Consider the following 21054-nt stretch of genomic DNA (forward strand, 5'->3'; position numbering starts at 1 on the left):
CCCCCTTGGTACTTTGCCGTATTAGATTTTGAAAGAATGACTTTTTAGGGGTACTTTTCAATCCTTTTTTGTATATTCATTGAAAAATTAAAACGGCAAATTTGTCCTCCCCTAGAACTTGAAAGGTACATTTTATGGCCCCTCTATATTTCTGTGATTTGGCATCACCTCTAGGAATTATTCAAAGGGGGGAATAAGCCGAAAGTGACTCTGAAAACTAATAGATAGGAATTTTTTGAGTAAAAGCATAGAATTGAGGATATTGAGTAGGGAATGTGCTGCGAAAACAATTCTTACTTCATAATGCAAAGAAAAAATATTATTCTCTTCCACTGTATTTTACCCCCAGTCACCCGTAATTTGCAAATATATAGCCAAAACTATATATTTTCGATGCATATTGCGGCAGCATATTGAGAGTCGTAAACTTCAAGAGACAAATAAATATTGCTTTGTGTTTTATGTCAACTTGTGCTCTGAAATAAAGCAAAGAGTAAACAATGAACAATTGCTAGACTGTTCTCCTTAAACTATTTTATCTGGATCAGTTTCTTCCATAGTCCCTCTTTTCCTCATATTCAGGAGCTATTTTCATTACTTCGCTGGAAGTAGAAGCACCAAACAGAGAGTGGAGGCGGCTACCTCTCTTGAAGAAAGACCTGGGGGGAGGAAGAATGTCAGTTATGAAGATTTGAAATTCAGTGTCTGCCCTCAAGGATGGTGTTGGAGACTGCTTTTGTTCACCTATAAAGCAAACCTGTTTTCGCAATAAAACCTATTTTCGCATAAATCCTATCTGTTTTTGTTCAGAAATAAAGCAAAGAGTAAACCATGAAAACCCCATGCTTCAATTTGCTAGACTGGTCTTCTTAAACTGCTTTATCTGGATCAGTTTCTTCCGTAGTCCCTCTTTTCTGCATATTCAGGGCTGTTTCAATGTTTCGCTGGAAGTAGAAGCCATAAACAGAGACTGGAGGCGGCTACCTCTCTTGAAGAAAGACTTGGGGGCAGTAAAAATGTCAGTTAGGAGGTTTTGGAATTCAGTGTCTGCCCTCAAGGATGGTGGTATAGACTCTGCTTTCGTTCATCTACCTCTATTTATGAATGGTATTGTGTCGTTGCAAAGCTGGTTGACCTTGTCTGATTTTTTTTTTATTCTGTTTTTTTTTTTTTATCATTTATATATTATTTATACATTTATATATTATTCGACATGATTTTTTTTGTTTTTATTTTATCATGTTTGTTCTTGATTCTAATAACGGAACAATCTTTTGTAGCCTGTAGTGTGAGTGTAAATAATACTTTTTGCCTTAAATAAAAATTCTGTATCTGAAATTTTCAGATGACACCCTTTAGGATGTCCCTGCCAAATTTAGTCCCAATTCTCTATAAAATTGGATAAAAAATGGTAGTTTGGAAAAGAAGACAATAAGCAATAAATAAAAACAACTTTTTAGTATGGTTTCAAAAGAAAAAAGGGTAAATTGTCTATGGGATGAACGCTTTAGTTATTATTTTTTTTTTGCAGGTTTTATTTCAGAACAAAACGTACAGCTTTGATAAAGATAATTGATAACTTACCGATTTACATTTTGAAAAAAAAAACTGCACATCTCGACTGTTTTATCTTTTCCGATTTTTCAGTCCCATTTTCTGAAAAATGGACAGTCTGAACGTAGTACTACCATACTAGGTAATCAAGGGCCGTTGAAAGTGAACATCCAGAAATAAGACGATTTTACTTGTAGTTGGATCCCATTCAGTGGGCCTTTTCTGCCGCATCACAAGTCAGTTGAGGCGAACTAGCTATAGAGAAATAAAACAAGAGTCAAGAGCTTATATGGCATTTGTGACGAGGTCGGAAGAGCCAAGAGCTTCTTCCCACCAAGTTTCATTACGATCTCACCACTAAGCGTTTTCCAAGATTTCCTGTTTTCCCCTCCAACTCCCCCAAGTTTCACCGGATCCGGTCGGGATTTAAAATAAGAGTTTTGAGACACGAGATTCTTCTAAATATCAAATTTCATTACAATCCGATAACCCGTTCGTAAGTTAAAAATACCTCACTTTTTCTAATTTTTCCGAAATAACCGTCCCCCTCTCCCTCCCAGATGTTCGAATCGAAAAAACGACTATAACTAATTTAATCTGGTCTGGTCCCTGATACGCCTGCCAAATTTCATCGTCCTAGCTTATCTGGAAGTGCCCAAACTAGCAAAACCAGGACCGACAGAAGACAAACCGACCGACAGAAATTGCGATCGCTATGTGTCCCTTGATACATGCCAAGTGCCATAAAAAATAACTATGGCTTATGTGATAAGCCAAAGAGAAACAAAGGGGTTCAAATAAGATGTGCTCCTCAAAACGTGTTCTGCGTGTTGCATGAGGCGCAACACGCGGCAAACTATTTGGGAGGTAGTACTTTTTATGCCGAGGTAGTACTTTTTATGCCGTGGTAGTACTTCTTATGCTGGGGTAGTACTTTTTATGCCGTGGTAGTACTTTTTATGCCGTGGTAGTACTTTTTATGCCGTGGTAATACTTTTTCTGTCGTGGTAGTACTTTTTATGCCGTGGTAGTACTTTTTATGCCGTGGTAGTACTTTTTATGCCGTGGTAGTACTTTTTAGAGACCCTGAGCGCCAAGCAACCATTAATATTGTTGGAGTGGCAACCCTGTCCATGAGAAACAAGTATGTATTCTCAGTATTTTCAGTAAACCAGTGCGAGAGACCTACTTAGTCTATATGAAACCATTGTTATAAAGGATGTTCAGAAGGGGGCGCTTACTTTCCACCACCTGGTGTCCATCTCAGAACGCCACATGTGCTGTAGATTTCTGCCATGATTTACACTGTTTCTGCCACGCTTTGCACACCTCTGCCACGCTCAGTACGCGCAAACTGGTGGACTTAATTTCTTAAATTGGGTGCCCCCTTGGATTTTCATACTTCTGTTTATGTTCAACGGGACAAAGAAGAGGGGATAAATCAAACGCAGATAACTTCGAAGACCAAACTGCCTTTCCATGACGAAAGTAAAACAGTTCAAAATAGGGATGATACCTTTTTATTGACAGTGAATAGATATAAAATTATTTAACTGGATATTTCGAACACATATACAGTGTTCATCATCAGCAGTAAGTTACTGCTGATGATGAACACTGTATATGTGTTCGAAATATCCAGTTAAATAATTTTATATCTATTCACTGTCAATAAAAAGGTATCATCCCTATTTTGAACTGTTTTAATTTCAGATAAATCAAAAGGAGGAGCAAAGTATGCTTTGGAAACACGGGGTTTAGTGTTGGGTATATTGGAGACAAGAGAAGGAAAAGGAAGTACTGACATGATTTTAAACTTCGAAGACATAACACAAAAAGACAAAAACCTAAAAGAGAGTACAGAAAATATAAAGCTGTATTTTGATAGCCTGCTATTAAATTGGGGTTAATTAACACAGGTGAGACCCCCTTGTTCTTTGATTAAGCTGCAATATCTCTCGTAGATATGGAAAAAAAAATTAAAACCTAATTCTTTTTTTCATGTCAGAGTCAGGCAAAATTTAGTCTTGAGCGTGCACGTGAAGCCATTATATGGATAGAAAGGGTTCTTGATAAAAAATTGGAAGTGCCGAGCCCTGATGGGGATCTACGTGACCAGCTTGATTTTGCAGCTGCGCTGAAGGATGGTGTTGCTCTTTGCGAGTAAGTCAATTTCTTATTAATTCAAAAGAGATAATTCTGAAATAATCTTTAACACTTTCTGCCATAACTGCAGCCCATCTTGGAAACCTCTTTAATTTGTTTGCTTCATTTGACACTTCACTTATTTATGGACAACATTTGCGTAATTGCACACCAAGGGTTAAAGAGGAAGGAGGAGCTGGAATATCTTTCTTGGGGGGGGGTCCTTAAAACCTTTTTCAAACGCGTTTCAACTGCTTTCAATTCGTTGAAAACAGTAAGGAGCGAGAGTGGCAATTTTTCATCTTACCGTCCTTCTTATGGAAGAATACTCACATATTTAAACTAAGTGCCCAGTATGGATGTGGGGGGAGGGGTGATGGCTCCCTTTTATTCTAGAAAGATGCTACTTGTAAAGTGAAAAATGAGGTTTATATTTTTTCTTGGGCAGAGGGGGAGGGCAAGGTGCCTCCTTAAAAAGAAGATTTACTTAAATTAGAAAATATTTGACATTGACACTTTTTGCACACCTTCCCTTGCCTGGAAACTTTTTAGGGGTGAATGCAAGGGGAAATCCACCTTCAAAAATCGTGCACACCAGGTGATGCGCTCCACGCATGACGGAAGTGTGGGATTTGATTAAGGTTTATCCGTCTCTTTGAGAAGCAACACGTATCATATCCCAATAAGCCTTTTGCCACCATTTTGTTTCGCAGAATATGATTGAGGCCTAAAATGGGTTAAAATATCATAAAACAAACAAATGATGATACAGACATTCTGTTTAAGGTAACAAAAAGCCTGAGGAAAATTTACCAAATTCCAAGATGACACTCACATGCGCTCTCCGTCACGTTCTACTGCACAGTCTCCAGTTTATTCACATGACAAATGATAAACACCCATAAATTAAATTTTAAAGTCTTTAACATATTAGAGTAGGTGTTTTAGGGAGTGATAAACCCTCAAATCTATAACATTTCTTTTCGCTTTAATTTTTGCTGTTGCTCTTTACTTTCCATTAAAAAAAATGTGTTTTTTGTTTGATACATACGATGGGTAACCTTAAAAGTCCATCATGTAAGATTATCTAATATAAATTATTTGTATTCATTTTGAATTTAAGAACGACCGCTTGCAGAACGAGTTATGTTCCACTTCTAGTAACGTTCATAACGTCACAGAAAATTAACCAGCATGTGCTTTGCCATTGCTGCTCTTCTTGGCAATGTGAGGCCCAGGGTTCGATCACCACTGCAGCAAGATTGGACGACAGGCTTGCTGCTTGTCCTCCTGAACAAAAGACCCGGGAATTAAAACGTCACTTGGACGCCCTATGCGCCTGAAATTTCTCTGGGGGATCTTCGTTATTATTTTATTATTTTTCATTGTTTCCAATTGTAAGTACGCTCTTTAACCTATTAATCAAGACAATTCTGGATTCTTGTGGAATGTCGGGTAAATGGAAAGGCGACTGTGGTTGGTGTAGGGGATGTTTCTATACAGGTATATTTAGTTTTAACTGATCAGGAAATCCAAAAATAGATTCATCAGGTCCTATCATTTAACTCTCTTAGTTTGTATTCTAGAATAAAAGAGACATGGAGAAAGAAAATATATTTTAGTGCTGAGTTGTCTAGGAACAATGCTAAATGATTAATTACTTGGAGGGGTAATTTTACGTTGCTTAGGGAAAAAGACGATATTTTGGAAGGGTTAAAATGAAGAGCGGTCGTTACAGTTTTCTGATGCCCGGAGAGCGGTTTTTTTTTTGTATTTTCTGGGAAAGAGTTAATGACCAAGGATATGAGGAATGGCATTCTCGGATCAGATGAGGAGGAAGGGTAGAAACATTGTTGCTGAATTGGTATTTTATAGGCATTACGAGCATGGCATTGTTTATTCGTAGGGGCGCGACACACTGGAGACTGTTCTATGATCGTTATGTTTATAAAATTATTGTTGTGTGTTTTTGTTGCTTAATTGTTTAATTGATTGTTTTACCTGTTATTGTCGGGTTGTTTTCTTTTTTTTTGTGCCATGACCTTGTGGGCTTTTTGTGTCAAACATAGGTATACTTATACATGCTTACTCAGAAGGGACAAAGGAGGCTAGGAGAAATTACAACCTCAAATTTGGTCCAATAAACCTCTGCTCCTAGAAAAATTTGAAAACTTTGGGACAATATGCGCTTCTTTGAAGCTGTTCCTTGTGAAAAAATCTCTGATGTCAGATGTCGACCCTGTCAATTTGGGTATTGGACCTGTGTGTAACTAAAAGTTTTAACATTAGAAGTTGATGACAAAGATGAAAAAGTACGTCTGTAAGATAAAATCACCATCCACGTGGCTGGTGAGGCGTTCTTTGTAAAAATGTTATTTTATTATTATTTTTTTTAATTGCGGTACACTTGTTTAGGTAAAATTGTGTAATATTACTTCACTTTGTAAGATTGTTTTATTGCTAGTTTTCTTCTCAAATATTGGTTTCTTTGCTATTTCTCTAATTCTCCCGAGGGACCCAGGCTTAGTCCTCAATGCCCCTAAATACTAGCAGACTGCGTCCTTTTCTAATAGCTCTTTTATTTTAAGGCTTATAAATACGCTGGAAGCTGGAACCATAGTGAAGGTCAATATGCAAAAAGCTCCGTTTAAACAGGTAGGTCCGTTTAAACAGGTTAAACGGGTATTTTCCGTTTTGCTCCTCGTGGTCCTGAATAAGAGTCGTTTTAATCTATGATAAAACTAATTGTTTATGGCCAGGTAATAAAATTGCTACAAGTCCGGATAGAAAACGTCCCGCTCTAGGGGTACCCAAATTTCAAAATCGTGTGTACCAGATGGCGCATGGCACGATGGAAATATATTTATTTATTATGGCTGTGCCACCATGCCAGACGGCGCAGCAGGGAAATGTACTTAATATAATGAGTTAAATCTAATTTGTCTCTATTTATCGGCTGGTACACCGTCGCTTAAAGCTTCGTTATTAATTGGCAAATTAAGAAAAAGTAATTGTGAATTAAGCTCAAGCGACGAACCAAATACCTGAATTCTCAATCTTTTTCACTTTTCTGATAGGATAGGGCTATCATTTTGAGTTCTGCTCCCATTAAACAGACATTAGACATAACTTACCAGTATAGTCGGTAATAGATATTTCCAATTTACTAAATCGGTGTTAACGCGCTGTTTCACATAAAAAAAATCTTTGCAGCAAGGTCAGGGTTGCCACCTGTGGCACGAAATGCTATTTTAGCAATATTTAATTATGTGTAGCTTTGTAGTACCTGCTCAGGGTTGCTAAAACAGCAGGACAGTTCAATTTTAGCACTATTTTACCGCTATTACAGTCAATTTTTTGACTATTGCACCGAAAATTGCTGTGTAGCACACAAATTCGGGCAATTGTAGCACTTTAAAAACTGACCATGGTGGTAACCCTGAGCGAGTCCAGTTTATTCATTTGCCAAATTAATCTGTTCCCCATCATCTCGTCAAGAAATTTATACCGTCTCTTTGTCGGTAGATTTTCGGAACTAATAACATTATCATTTGTCTCTAAGCTATTTTTGTGATAAAAACCAGATTGTTATATTACACCTTCGTTTACAGCTTTTAAATTTTTTTGTTTGAGTATTTCCTGTTTTAGGTTTCTGTCCATTAGTTGCTTTATCTGATATCTTTTATGGCCCCTTTTTCGCTTTTAACTATTGCTTGAAGTGATTTTAACTTGGTATCTGACGGCAGTTTTACTCTATAAATTGAGAAGAGCCCACACAAAAATTAAAGGAAGAATATAATATTGCTGCATTAACATAGGGGAGCTCTTCCAAAATTTAAGGGAGAGGCAAAGGTTTTTAGGGGGGGGGGGTGGTATGAAATGCCAAAAGTTAAGTCTGACAGCTGTTTTAAAAATTTCCGGGCGGTGTTTTTTTTGGGTCAACACTAGGCACACTCCCATAACTCCTCTCCCTCTTTGTGTTATGCTCATTTTCATCATTCAGGATGAGGGTAGTTGGCGGTAATCTCGGAACCGTAATTTAACGAAAACACTGAGTAGCTATAAAACACTAACACTGAGGACGTCCGCTTATACTTTTCAGGGTGCTATCCTGGAGGGAATTTCAAAAAAAGACCTAATTTCAAAATTGTGGATTTGTTATATATATTGTTGGTCCGCCTAGGGTGGAGGAGGGGTTTGTTATTTACAAAATTTATTATTGCTCTTCACAATATATTTTAAATGGTTAAAATTCATTCTTTTTATATTATTTAGAGTGTGTTTAAATTCACATAATATCACACTTTGATCTATATCTGGTTGCCGCGCGGTGCTACCTTAAGAACCCATTTTTCTGAACTTTTTTATTTTTAGCGAGAAAACTTGGAAATGTTTTTAAAGGGATGCGTCGCATATGGTCTCAGGTCTCAAGATTTGTTTCAAGTTAATGACCTGTATGAACACAAAAATCTGTATATGGTAAGTAAAATTTGAAGTGGATATGTAAGTTTTTTATGTTGTCTATTTAACGAGAACAACAATCTACAGATAAAAATCAATATAGTTCATCCAAAAACAAACTATTGACTTGGAGTGAATCAGGTAAAAAAAAACATTCATATAACATCATTCAAATTCACTATAATAAGAAAGACATAAATATATAAATAAATAATGTAAATATATAAAATGATAGTAATAATACGGCGGGGTTAGCAACTAGGCTACATGCTAAGTCTGTACTATGGGAAACACCAACCAACAAACATTGGCAACTTAATTTAAATCGAGTCAGATATCCAAAACAAAACAAAAACAAAATTCATACTTACTTTCTAATTTCTCTGTCAACTTTTTCTTTAAAATCAGTAAAATATTCTATTCTTTTCATTTCCCAAACTATTTCATAATTTTATGCCCCTTCATAATAAAAAAAACGTAGACCTGACAGACACTACAGATGGAGCATAATAATCGTCCCTACCCCTAGTATTATGGTTATGTATATTCCATCAACTATAAAATAGACCATTAAACATTCCTTATTGCTCTTATTATTGCTATTTTTATCGTATCGCCCTATTGTTGCCGTATGGTGAATGCAATACTTGGCGATTTTTACAATCGACAATTTGCCGACATTTGATTAACAATCACAATTGACATTTGGTGATGGAACAGTCAATGTATGACTATTTTTACCGTTTAGCGAATGCAAAACCTTGGCAGTTTTTGCAGTCGACGATTGACATTTGACTGACGACATTTGACGAATATTTTTACAATTGACATTTAGTTATGAAGCCTGACGACATTTGACGAACAATTACAAATGACATTTAGTTATGAAGCAATCAACGTGTGGCGATTTTTACCTCATGACGAGTGCAAAACTTTGACACTTTTTGCAGTCGATCATTTGACTACATTTGATGAATAATTACAGTTGACATTTAATTATGAAATAATTAACATGCGACGATTTTTACCGCATGACGAATGCAAAACCTTGACGCTTTTTGCAGTCGATGATTTGACGACATATGATCAACAATTATAATTGACATTTAATTACGAAATAATCAATGTGCGACGATTTTACCGTATGACCAATGCAAAACTTTGACGTTTTTTACAGTTGACGATTTGAAAACATTGGTCGACAATTACAATTTACATTTAATTATGAAATAATCAACGTGCGACGATTTTTAACGTGATTTTTCCCGCGTGAATACAAATCTTTGACGATTATTAAAGTCGACGATTGACGACATTTGATTGACGATTACAATTGACATATAATTATGAAACAATAAACGTGCGACGATTTTTACCGCATGACGAATGCAAAACTTTAATGCTTTTTGCAGTCGACGATTTGACGACATTGGAACAACAATTACAATTGACATTTATTTATGAAACAATTAAAGTGCGAATATTTTTACCGCATGACACATGCAAAACTTTGACGGTTTTTACTGTTGACGATTTGACGACATTTGATCGACAATTACTATTTACATTTAATTATGAAATAATCAATGTGTGACGATTTTTACCGTGATTTTTCCCGCGTGAATGCGAAACTTAGACACTTTTTGCAGTCGACCATTGACGACATTTGATCGACGATTACAATTGACATATAATTATGAAACAATAAACGTGCGACGATTTTTATCGCATGACGAATGCAAAACTTTGACGCTTTTTGTGGTCGACGATTTGACGACATTTGAACAACTATTACAATTGATATTTAATTATGAAACAATCAACGTACGACAATTCTTACCGCATGACGAATGCAAAACATTGGCGAGTTTTACAGTTGACAACTTGACGACATTTTATCAACAATTACGATCGACACTCGATGATGAAACAATCAACGTACAACGATTTTTACCGTATAACGAATGCAAAACTTTGATCTCCTAAGATGAAAAAAGACGAAAGAGTTATTAAGGTATAAAAGAGAAGAAACGTGGCGTATACTCGTATGTGAGGATCATAGAAATGTCATTTGCCCTTCCATAAAACAAATTCTGAATAGCCTTAAACTTTCAATAAAAGTTCGTCATCTTCTGCTTAAAGAAAATATGAAAAGCTTTATATTATACTATAATTATAATATACCGAAGAACTTCTTCTGATCGATAATATTTTTTTTTTAGTGTGATAAATGCTTTTTTCAATTTTTGTTTATGGTTCTGCATGCTACGATTAAAATAAATTACAAGACAACAATGGTAAAGTAAAATAATAAAAATCCTGGGCAAATACTGAACTCACCGTAAAACGCTGCCTTTGGGTGTAGAATTCATCTTCGAACTGTAAATATTTTATTCAGAATAAACAACTTTGAAAGATCAAATAGTTCACAGTAATGTAGTGTAAGAAGTAAAGAGCGAACCGAGTGACTAATAACCAAAAATCTAAAAAAATAGAATTTTGATAACAATGATGAATTGGTTTATATGGTTATTCCAAATTTGTAAAACCCATTAAGTTTAAAGTTATTTATCAAAAATTATCAGCCTGAGAAAAGTTGCTTAAATTTAGAGAAAGTAAAAAAAAAATTCCCCCCCACCCACCATTTAGGAAAATGATGTTGACGGAGATTACTTCGGTTTTCCCTAAAGGATGATCCGAAATATGTCTTTATTTGGCATCGAATCAATGGTCCTAGAATATTAAAGAAGGGCTGATTCGAATAAAAATTACAATTTATAACATCCTCTTTAAATAGTAGGAAAAGAGATTGCACCTCAGCAAAGTGGCATTTCTGTCATTGTCTGGCGTAAAACAGCAAGTTGGTCTACAGGGGCGTAATTTTTTATGGAGCAGGGGGCAACGTCCACTCCCAGACCTTGTTTTTGTAGTAATAAATAGTACCATTATGGTACCGAATGGCTTATTTTTTAGTTTTTACTGTCATTTTCGCTTGATTTGCGAAAATTGGCTCTAATTCCCCCCCCCCGGATTTTTACGAAATTACGCCACTATTGGGCCACAGGAGGCCAGAACACAATCAAGTAGAAGCTGTGAAATATTCAATCCATTTAGAATTTCCAAAAAACTAAACATTCAGTTTCCCAGTTCCAGGGGGTCGTAATAACGTTAGGTGTTTCTCCTAAAAATACAAGCAGTCTATACAGAATAAAAAATTGATATGACTTTATTTTCAGCTTTATTTCACTAAGTTCGTCCATTTAAAGCTTCATAGAATTACGTATGTTGGTGCATAGTTGCTTATGAGCTAATAGGGAGCAATGTCAGTGCATCTCTTTTGTGGGTGGGAGCGGACTGATGTCTCTAAAGTGCATTTTTATTCCCCAAATTGGGCGACTCTCAGAGATATATTGTTGAGACAAATACAGAAGGGGGGAAGGATGGGGGAAATTTAATCCCTAGTATCTCTTTTGTGAGACTATTTTTGGACTAAGCTTGCAATATGAGTACTGTGGGGTGACAACTCTTCTCTTTTTGCAGCAACAATTTTTACGTGTCCTCAAAGATAACATTCATATGCTCTCCTGCAGAGACGTGGGAGTTCCGGGGGCGGGAGGGGGGATTACACAAGGATGATGAGACTTGGTAAACAGGGAAGAATCCTCAATTTAGTAAGACATCCCTTGACAAAGCAAGAAACTATTGCCTATGTCTCTTTATTTAACTAAAGTTGATATTCTTCCCAAATAAAATATGTATAGTAAGGAATTAAAAAGAACGAGGATTTCTTGATAAAGCAAGTCTCTAGGTACTAGCATTAGCTCGAATGGTCAATATAGTATCAAATAAAAATCACAATAGCCAAGGTTTTCGCCTGGCAATCTATATGGGGCAAACGAAAAGAATGGTGGTAGGGCGCGTTTTACTGGTGAAGGTTGATAGACTGCCAAACATTGAGCTTTTTGGCAATCCATTTGGCGCAAACGAAAAGATTGATGTTAGGCCGCATTTTACTGGTTAAGGTTGATAGACTGCCAAACATTGGGCTTTTTGGCAATCCATTTGGTGCAAACGAAAAGAATGATGGTAGGCCGCATTTTACTGGTGAACGTACTGGTTTACTGGTGGAAAAGATTGATGTTAGGCGGCATTTTACTAATTAAGGTTGATAGACAGCCAAACATTGAGCTTTTGGGCAATCCATTTGGCGCAAACGAAAAGATTGATGTTAGGCCGCATTTGACTGGTTAAGATTGATAGACTGCCAAACATTGGGCTTTTTGGCAATCCATTTGGTGCAAATGAAAAGAATGATGGTAGGCCGGATTTTACTGGTGAACTTTGATAGACTGCCAAACATTGGGCTTTTTGGCAATTCATTTGGCGCAAACGAAAAGATTGATGTAAAGCCGCATTGTATTGGTGAAGAATGACGGATGCCAAAAGTTGGGCTTTTCAGCAATCCATTTGGGGCAAACGAAATGAATGATGTAAGGCCGCAATTTATTGGTGAAGAATGACGGCTGCCAAAAATTGGGCTTTTTGGCAATCCAATTGATTTGGGGCAGATGAAAAGAATGTTGTGTTCGAATGAGTTGTGAAGAGTTTAGAAGAAAAGATTTTAAAAAAATCTTTTTAAATTTAAGATTTTAAATTTAAAGGTTTTAAATTCGAGGGAGGGAGTTAAGAGCTGAACAGATTGGGGTGGAGTAAGAGCTTAAACAACTTTGTGGGCCCGGGGCAGCTTAGTAATGTGATTGTTTTTCAACATTTTGGTAGAAGTAAATATGGCTCATTTCCAAGGTATTTTTTTTCCGCGCGCTAAATTCCTTTCTTTTTACAGGTTGTTGACTGCATATACGCCCTAGGAGGAATGGTGAGTTTTGATTATATCCTCATGAATTTTCAAAATGGAAAATAAAATGTTCCTTTTTTATTTTCCTTAAAAAATTACAAATTCAATTTTATTTTATTAAAATTATAAAAAGTTACCAATATGTACGAATATTTTGGCTGCATAGCTTTTAGATGTCCTCGACAAAATTCTTTAAGTATATAAGAACTTAACCTAATTCCTCAATAAGTACGAAGTTTAAATTCAAATTTAATGGTATTTAAAACTAAGTATCTAAGTTTAGAGAGCTTAAGCGTCATTATAATAAAGCTTAGACTATTTTAGTTTCTGTTTTGAATTCAATTTGTATTGACAAGGTTTATGGTTTTTTCATTTTATTTTAGTTATTTTATGATTGTTACGTAGTTTTTTTTATTAATTTGCTCAGGATGGTTATTGGTTGCATAGATGTAATTTTTTCAAAGATTGATTGGTTAACTTTTCACCGTCTAGAAAACAACCCGTTTATAGGAATTGTTTTGTTTTGTGTGATAGAAAGGTAGGAATGGATCTAGAGCAAAATCAAGGAGGGACCCAATGTGACAAGGGGGCCAATAAGCAAAATCTCGGGGGCAATGTGACAACTGTGCAAAAAATTGATAAACTGACAAATTTATTAAAAAATTTACAAACTGAAAAAAACAAGGAGGCGCCAAAAAAAATTGGTGGCACGGGGCCCCCCGTTTCCTGGATCCGCCAGTGTAGAAAGGCAGTGTGTCATTTGTGGTTGAAAAAAATTATTGTTGTAAATAGGTTCTTAGGTTCTCAGCTAAATATTCTTGTACTTAGCCTCAATTTTTCTTTGCGGATTTTTTTTTTTCACCATTTCTTGAAAGCCACCAATAACAATAATATACAAATAGTCTTTGCAATTATCTTCTTTTTTACCACACTAGATGACTGAAACCACAGAAATAGGAAAAGAGGACACGTTCTGCAAAATTTGCGGTCAGATTTCGCAATTAGCCCAGAATCGGGCTGTACATTTAGAATCACAGCTTAGATACCAATACAGTTATGGAAACTCGATTTATTTTTGGGACACAGTGCGTGGTAGTGAAGCTAGCGGCTGGAGACAGGAAACTGGTATTGGTATCTAAGCTGTGTATGCAACAAAACAAATTGCGCTCTCGCCTATGGGTTGAAGCACGATATACGCGTCGTAGCGCGGGCTTGGAAGAGGCGCCAAGTTCAGAGCTCTGTACCAAAAGCTTTTCATGGGCAAGATAAGAGTTTTCATAACTGTATTGGTATCTAAGCTGTGTTTAGAATGGAATTTTTGTTACTGAAGAATGGAGTAAATGACAACAAACAGCGATAATCTAGCCTCCGTTCCTTGTTATATCTCTGTAGTTGGAACTCCTTTTATAAGAGCGATGATGATTTTTGAGCGATCCTTACTACTAAGCGAGTAGAGGCGGTTTTAGGGGAGGGGCAGATGGGGCATTCGCCCTGGACGAAGAAATTTTAGTGGCGCAAAATTTCGGATAAATGAAAATAATTAATAAATTATTAGTTAATTAAAATTATATGAAAATCAATAAAAAATTAAAAATATTAAACAGTAATGATTAAAATAATTAGTAATAGGCCTAATTAAATAATTTAAGTAATAAAATAAAAAATAATCAAAACTGATATTATTGATCGATTTATAAATTGAAAATGATTTTGTTAATAAATGATAATTTTGTTAGAATTAGGCCTGTTAAAGTTTGTTAAGTTTCTTAAAGTTGTTAATTAATTAATGGAATAAAAATAATTAAATGATAACTATTAAACTAATCAAATTTTAATAATTGATAATAATTAAATAATTTAAATAATAAGTTAAAAAATAATTAAGACATAAATTATTTATCAATTAATGAATTGAAATAATTTTTTAATAAATGAAATTTTGTTAAAATTTGGTCTAATTGTTTTTGGGGAAACAGGGGGGGAGGCACTAATCAAGATTTGCTTTGGGTGCAACATAGGCCAGAACAACCCCTGTAGGAGTGTGCCAATTTCTCGACTCTGTCGATGAGAATAGTTGGTAAATATTTCTGCTAGTGCAAGTAACATTTTTCATAGAAGGTATACTAGAAATGATTTAGCGACTTATCTTTCTTGATTTTTAAAAACTAAATTCATGCTTTCTAAGGATGTACATTTCATTAAAATTGGATATATCTGGCTCAGAGCGAAATAATTTAAATGGTTTTTAAGATTTCTGGTAAAGAAGGTGTTAGTTTTTAGTTTTCTTTGGTTATTTCAGATCTCTTATTCAAGCTCAACAAGTTATGGCAAAACCACCCAATCAATTCTTGAAATTTTGGCCACATAAATCAAAAATACTTATAATGGATGATATAGGGTGGCCCTTTAAGGTATAGAATGCCCTAGAATGTTGCGATGAGAATTTTTGCTAAATATTCCTGCTAGTAACTTTCTGATGATGTTGAAGTTAATCAGTATAAATAAGACGAGTTACCTTGTTACAGAATGCAATTACAATATAATGTTGACCCAATGATGTGTTTTGAAAGAAATACTCTCCCTCTAGGAACTTAGTTTGACGCCCCTGATCTTAAAAGCGGAGTTGTTTTTTACTCTTAGCCTAAATTTACTTTTCTGCTCGGATTGAGATCCTATGTAAATCTCAAGATCCGAAATGGTCTGTGTACGAAGATTTATTTCAATATTTACATCTGAATTAGGACTGACGCCAAGATGTACTAGCTTATCTTTGTTCTTTTAGGCACATAAATATCTCAGGAATTTTGTTAGTGTTTTATCAGCTCGAGTTGATGATATAGTTCATATGATCTACTAGATTAGCTTGATTTCACCATGGGACAATAGGTGGTAGTTAAATAAGGATTCAATAAGTCCTTTTCTTAATAGATTTAATATATAAAAAAATCTTAAAAATAGGCTAAGTTTATGGTTGTTGTAACTTGGTATTCCTTAAATTGTGTCTAATGAACGTCTGTCCTGGGAGATTCCTTCTGCTGTTTAGTGTTATCTGTAGGTATGAAGGTTGTGCTTGCCCTGGGCGTAACAGTCTTAGGGGCGAACGTTTCAAATAAATAATCGAATATTTATGATCATATTCTGATTTTTTATTAATTTTATTTTTATTAAAATAAAGTAAAGGGCGCAGTTGGTAGGAAGTATAAGCAAATTAAAGCTGAAATTTTCATTTTTCCCATATAAAGTAAGAGAAGTCAAATTTAAAAATATGAAATTTTTCTTATTAAATTTTATTGAATGAAAATTTTATTAAAGTTTCGCCTGGAAATTTTCAGGAGACACGGGGGGCGGGGGGTACTAATCAAGATTTTGGCCCTGGCGCAAAAGAGGACAGAACCGCACTGTATCTAGGGCTATAGGCCTAATGAAAGCAGGACTAATATGGCTAGGTCACGTTTTACGTACGAAGGGTGATAAGGGTGCCTGAAACTGTGCTTTATGTCATCCATATATTGTAAAATGAAAAGCAGGTCGTCCTCAGGGTCTCAAGTAAAATTTTAAGTTTGTCGCATCATTTAACCTCAGCAGAAATGACTAAACAAGACATATCAATGATATTTCCGTGACTTAACTTGGAAGCGTTTCTTTTGGAAGTATATATATATCATCAGAGACCAATTAGAGAACAGAGTAAAACTAAAAAAAGAAAAGAACTAGTAAAAACACCAGAAAAGCCCCTACAAAAGCTAAAGTCCTATCATAGTTACCCCTTTAAAGGCAGCCTAATAAAGAAAAAACCTAGCCCATTGTAACTGATTTTACAAACTCAAATCGAAAACAAGAGCTAAGAGCTCATATGGCACTTGTGACGAGGCGAGAAGAGCTAAGAGCCAAGAGATCATATGGTATGAGCTCTAACAAAATTCTATGAATCGATAGATTGATTTAAAAAGGAAAATAAGAGGCTTAATGCCGGTCAAGATTTAAAATAAGAGCTCTGATTCACAAAGTCCTTCTAAATATCAAAATTCATTAAGATCCGATCACCCACTCGTAAGTTAGAAATCCCTAACTTTTTCTACTTTTTCCTCTCCCTTTTGCCCCGCAGATGGTCGAATCTGGGAAAACGACTTTATCAAGTCAAATTGTACAGCTCCCTGACACGCCTACCAATTTTCATCGCCCTAGCACGTCCAGAAGCACCGAACTCGCCAAATCACTGATTCCCTCCCCCCAACTCCCCCAAAGAGAGGGAATCCAGTACGATTCTGTCAATCACGTATCAAGGACATTTGTTTATTGTATCTACCAAGCTTCATCCCGATTCCTCCACTCAAAGTGTCTTTCCAAGATTTCCCCCTCCAACTCCCCCCAATGTCAAAAGATCTGGTCGGGATTTGAAATAAGAGCTCTGAGACATGAATTCCTTCTAAAAATCAAATTTCATTACGATCCGATCATCTATTCGTAAGATAAAAATACCCCAATTTTCATGTTTTCCAAGAATTCTGGTTTCCCCCTCCAACTCCCCCGAATGTTACAGGATCTGGCCGGAATTTGAAATTAGAACTTTAAAGCACAAGATCTTTCTAAGTATCAAATTTCATTAAGATCTGGTCACCCTTTCGTAAGTTACAAATACCTCAATTTTCAAAATTACCCCCCCCCCCCCAATTCCACCAAAGAGAGCAGATCCGGTCCAGTTATGTCAGTCACGTATCTTAGACAGGTTTCTATTCTTCCCATCCAGTTTCATCCTGACCTCACCGCGGTAAGTATTTTCTAAGATTTCCGGTCCCCCCCAACTGCCCCACCCCCAATTACGCTTGATCCAAAAGAGATTTATAATAAGATATCTGAGTTATGAGGTCCTTCTAAATATAAAGTTTCATGAAGATCCGATCACTCCTTCGTAAGTTAAAAATACGTCATTTTTTCTTATTTTTCAGAACTACCCCCCCCCCCCAATTTAGCGGATCCGTTCCAATTATGTAAATCACGTATGCAAGACTTCTGCTTATTTTTCCAACCAAGTTTCATCCCAATCCCTCCAATCTAAGCGTTTTCCATCATTTTAGGTTTCCCCACCCGAAACTTCCCCCAATGTCACCAGATCCGGTCAGGATTTAAAATAAGAGCTCTGAGACACGATATCCTTCTAAATATCAAATTTCATGGAGATCCAATCACCCGTTCGTAAGTTTTTCTATTTTTTCAGAATTAACCCCCCCCCCCCAACTACCCCAAAGAGAGCGGATCCGTTCTGGTTATGTCAATCATGTATCTAGGACTCGTGTGTTTTTTTCCCACCAAATTTCATCCCGATCCCTCCACTCTAAGTGTTTTCCAAGTTTTAGGTTTCCCCCTCCCAACCCCCCCCCCCCCCCCCAATGTCACCAGATTCGGTTGGGATTTAAAATAAGAGCTCTGAGCCACGATATCCTTCTAAATATCAAATTTCATTGAGATCCGATCACCCGTTCGTAAGTTAAAAATACCTCATTTTTTTAATTTTTCAGAAATACCCCCCCCCCCAACTACCCCAAAGAGAGCGGATCCGTTCCGTTTATGTCAATCATCTATCTAGGACTTGTGTTTATTTTTTCCCACCATGTTTCATCCCGATCCCTCCACTCTAGTGTTTTCCAAGTTTTAGGTTTCCCCCTCCCAACTCCCCGCCCCCGTCACCAGATCTAGTCGGGATTTAAAATAAGAGCTCTAAGACACGATATCCTTCTAAACATCAAATTTCATTGAGATCCGATCACCCGTTCGTAAGTTGAAAATACCTAATTTTTTCTAATTTTTAAGAATTACCCCCACCCCCCAACTACCCCAGAGAGAGCGAATCAGTTCCGACTATGTCAAATCATGTATCTGGGACTTGCGCTTATTTTTCCCATCAAGTTTCATCCCGATCCCTCCACTCTAAGTGTTTTCCAAGATTTTAGGTCCCCCCCAACTCCCCCCAATGTCACCAGATCCGGTCGGGATTTAAAATAAGAGCTCTGAGACACAATATCATTCCAAACATCAAATTTCATTAAGATCCAATCACCGACTCATAAGTTAAAAATACTTCATTTTTTCTACTTTTTCCGAATTGATCGGCCCCCCACTCCTCCCCCCCCAGATGGTCAAATCGGGAAAACGACTATTTCTAATTTAATCTGGTCCGGTTCCTGATACGCTTGCCAAATTTCATCGTCCTAGCTTACCTGGAAGTGCCTAAAGTAGCAAAACCGGGACTTTAGGTTTCCCCCCTCCAATTCCCCCCAATGTCATCAGATCCGGTCGGGATTTAAAATAAGAGCTCTGAGACTCTGTTGGCTTTGGATGGTTTGATGTTATACTAGGTTGTTAGTAGTAGTAACAGTAAATTGAGAAGTGATTTAGGGAAAAACTATCCTGTTCTCGGGGTATTTACCCTAAATGTGCTTCTTCTGTAATGGATACATAGACGAATAATCAGTGGGAGGCACAAATTCACCACAGAGAAAATAGGAGATGCACCGTGACGTAATGATTTGTTAGATTCTGTACAACTACTTGATTGACAGAGAAATTGTGCAACCTGACTCAGGAGGTTCTTCTTTTATTGATTTTCCTTTTAAAGTTGATGCATGTTTTCAACCTGTGTGTTAGGATAATATTTTAATAAAATGCCAAAACCTTAAGAGGATTGAAACCTGTTTCGTGGAGGGCAAGCTGTTTCATAGAAAGCTGTTCCTGTTCCATGAACAGCCACATGTACAAGGGTTTATCTAGGGGCTGGGAGCCCGTTGAAATGGACAATTTGCCAAAACAGCAAATTGCTTAATTTTGTGGAAAGACAATTACGACATTATGATAGGAAAGACAGCTATGACAGGAGACTTCTGGGGCTTTACGCTTAGATCTGCCTCCCCTTCTGTACCTTCATCTTACTTTCCTCAAACTCAACAAGAAGAAATTAACATGAGTAGGGCTCAAAACGTCTATGCCTTCCCATGGCCGGAACATAATTTGCACTTTACTGAAAAAAAAACTTAAATGTTTTCACTTATATAACTTTAATAAATCAAATGTTATTCATATTTTAAGGAATGAATATCAGCATATTTGTTTGAAACTGACATAGCACATTCTTCTTTTTTTTTATTTAGTAAAGTGCAATTTATATACTGGCCTTTGGAAGACATAGGGGTTTTGAGCCTTACTCATATTAACTTCTGTTCATTTGAGTTTGACTCGGTTATTTATTGTAATTTCTGTTGGTTTTGGGTTTCATTTATTTTTCGATGCTGATTTGTGATAGTTCTACGCTTAGTAGATCATTTGGTTTTATTTTAGCTCATTTTTGGTTTAATGAAGTTCTATACTTTTCTTTGAAAAAAACTTGTTTTGTGGGAAAAGTTTTCTAATTAATATAATAAAATAATGAAGCATAAAATCAAATTAATAAATAGTAAAGATTTTTAACCACAACTTTGTTCATGAAGCAACTTGGAATTTTTCTCATAATTTTAATGAATAATCTACCATTTTATTATTGTTCCATTTTTACTAATCGTACCACAGGTCACATTTGACATCAACGATGAACAAAACAAACCCCGGTTCAATGGTTCTAGAGCTTGTTTCATTGGTTACCATTGATGCTCAGGGTTAAATTCTCGAGGGGAGTATCAGGAAAAAACTTTACAAAAGGGGTAAAAAAAAACGCGAACAAGCTCCATTTACTATATGGTCTTCTTTAAACTTTGAACGGAAGTCCTTCAAAACGATCTTAGGGAGGGAAAACCTCCACATTAGATAGTCTTTAACTGTTGTTAAGTTCTTAAAAGTATTAAATTGCACTCTCACGGATTTTACACCCTTCTTAACTTAATGATAAGCTGCAATTGTAGCTAATGATTAAATCAGTCCTTTTATTGAATAATGGCTATGAATTTCTTCTTCTTATGAGCTTCCAAATTTGGGTGACTATGAAATAAGCAAGGCAAATGAGTTACTATGAATTAAATGTACTCCATCATGTCGCACTGGGATTTTCAAACTCT

The 21054-nt window shown here is 36.1% G+C and overlaps 1 protein-coding gene across 1 annotated transcript in view; it reads left to right on the forward strand.

Moving 5' to 3' along the window:
* Positions 1–3562: 3562 nt before the first annotated feature.
* The window catches only part of LOC136032693 (calponin-1-like), a gene marked incomplete at its 5' end in the record, with an annotated part of 28959 nt that continues 11467 nt past the window's right edge, over positions 3563–21054 (forward strand). The window contains 4 exon segments of the mRNA XM_065712993.1: positions 3563–3717; positions 6288–6354; positions 8074–8178; positions 13004–13036. Coding sequence (XP_065569065.1) covers positions 3563–3717; positions 6288–6354; positions 8074–8178; positions 13004–13036 — 360 coding nt within the window.

The sequence above is a fragment of the Artemia franciscana genome, chromosome 11 (assembly GCF_032884065.1).
Source record: "Artemia franciscana chromosome 11, ASM3288406v1, whole genome shotgun sequence".
NCBI lineage: Eukaryota > Metazoa > Arthropoda > Branchiopoda > Anostraca > Artemiidae > Artemia > Artemia franciscana.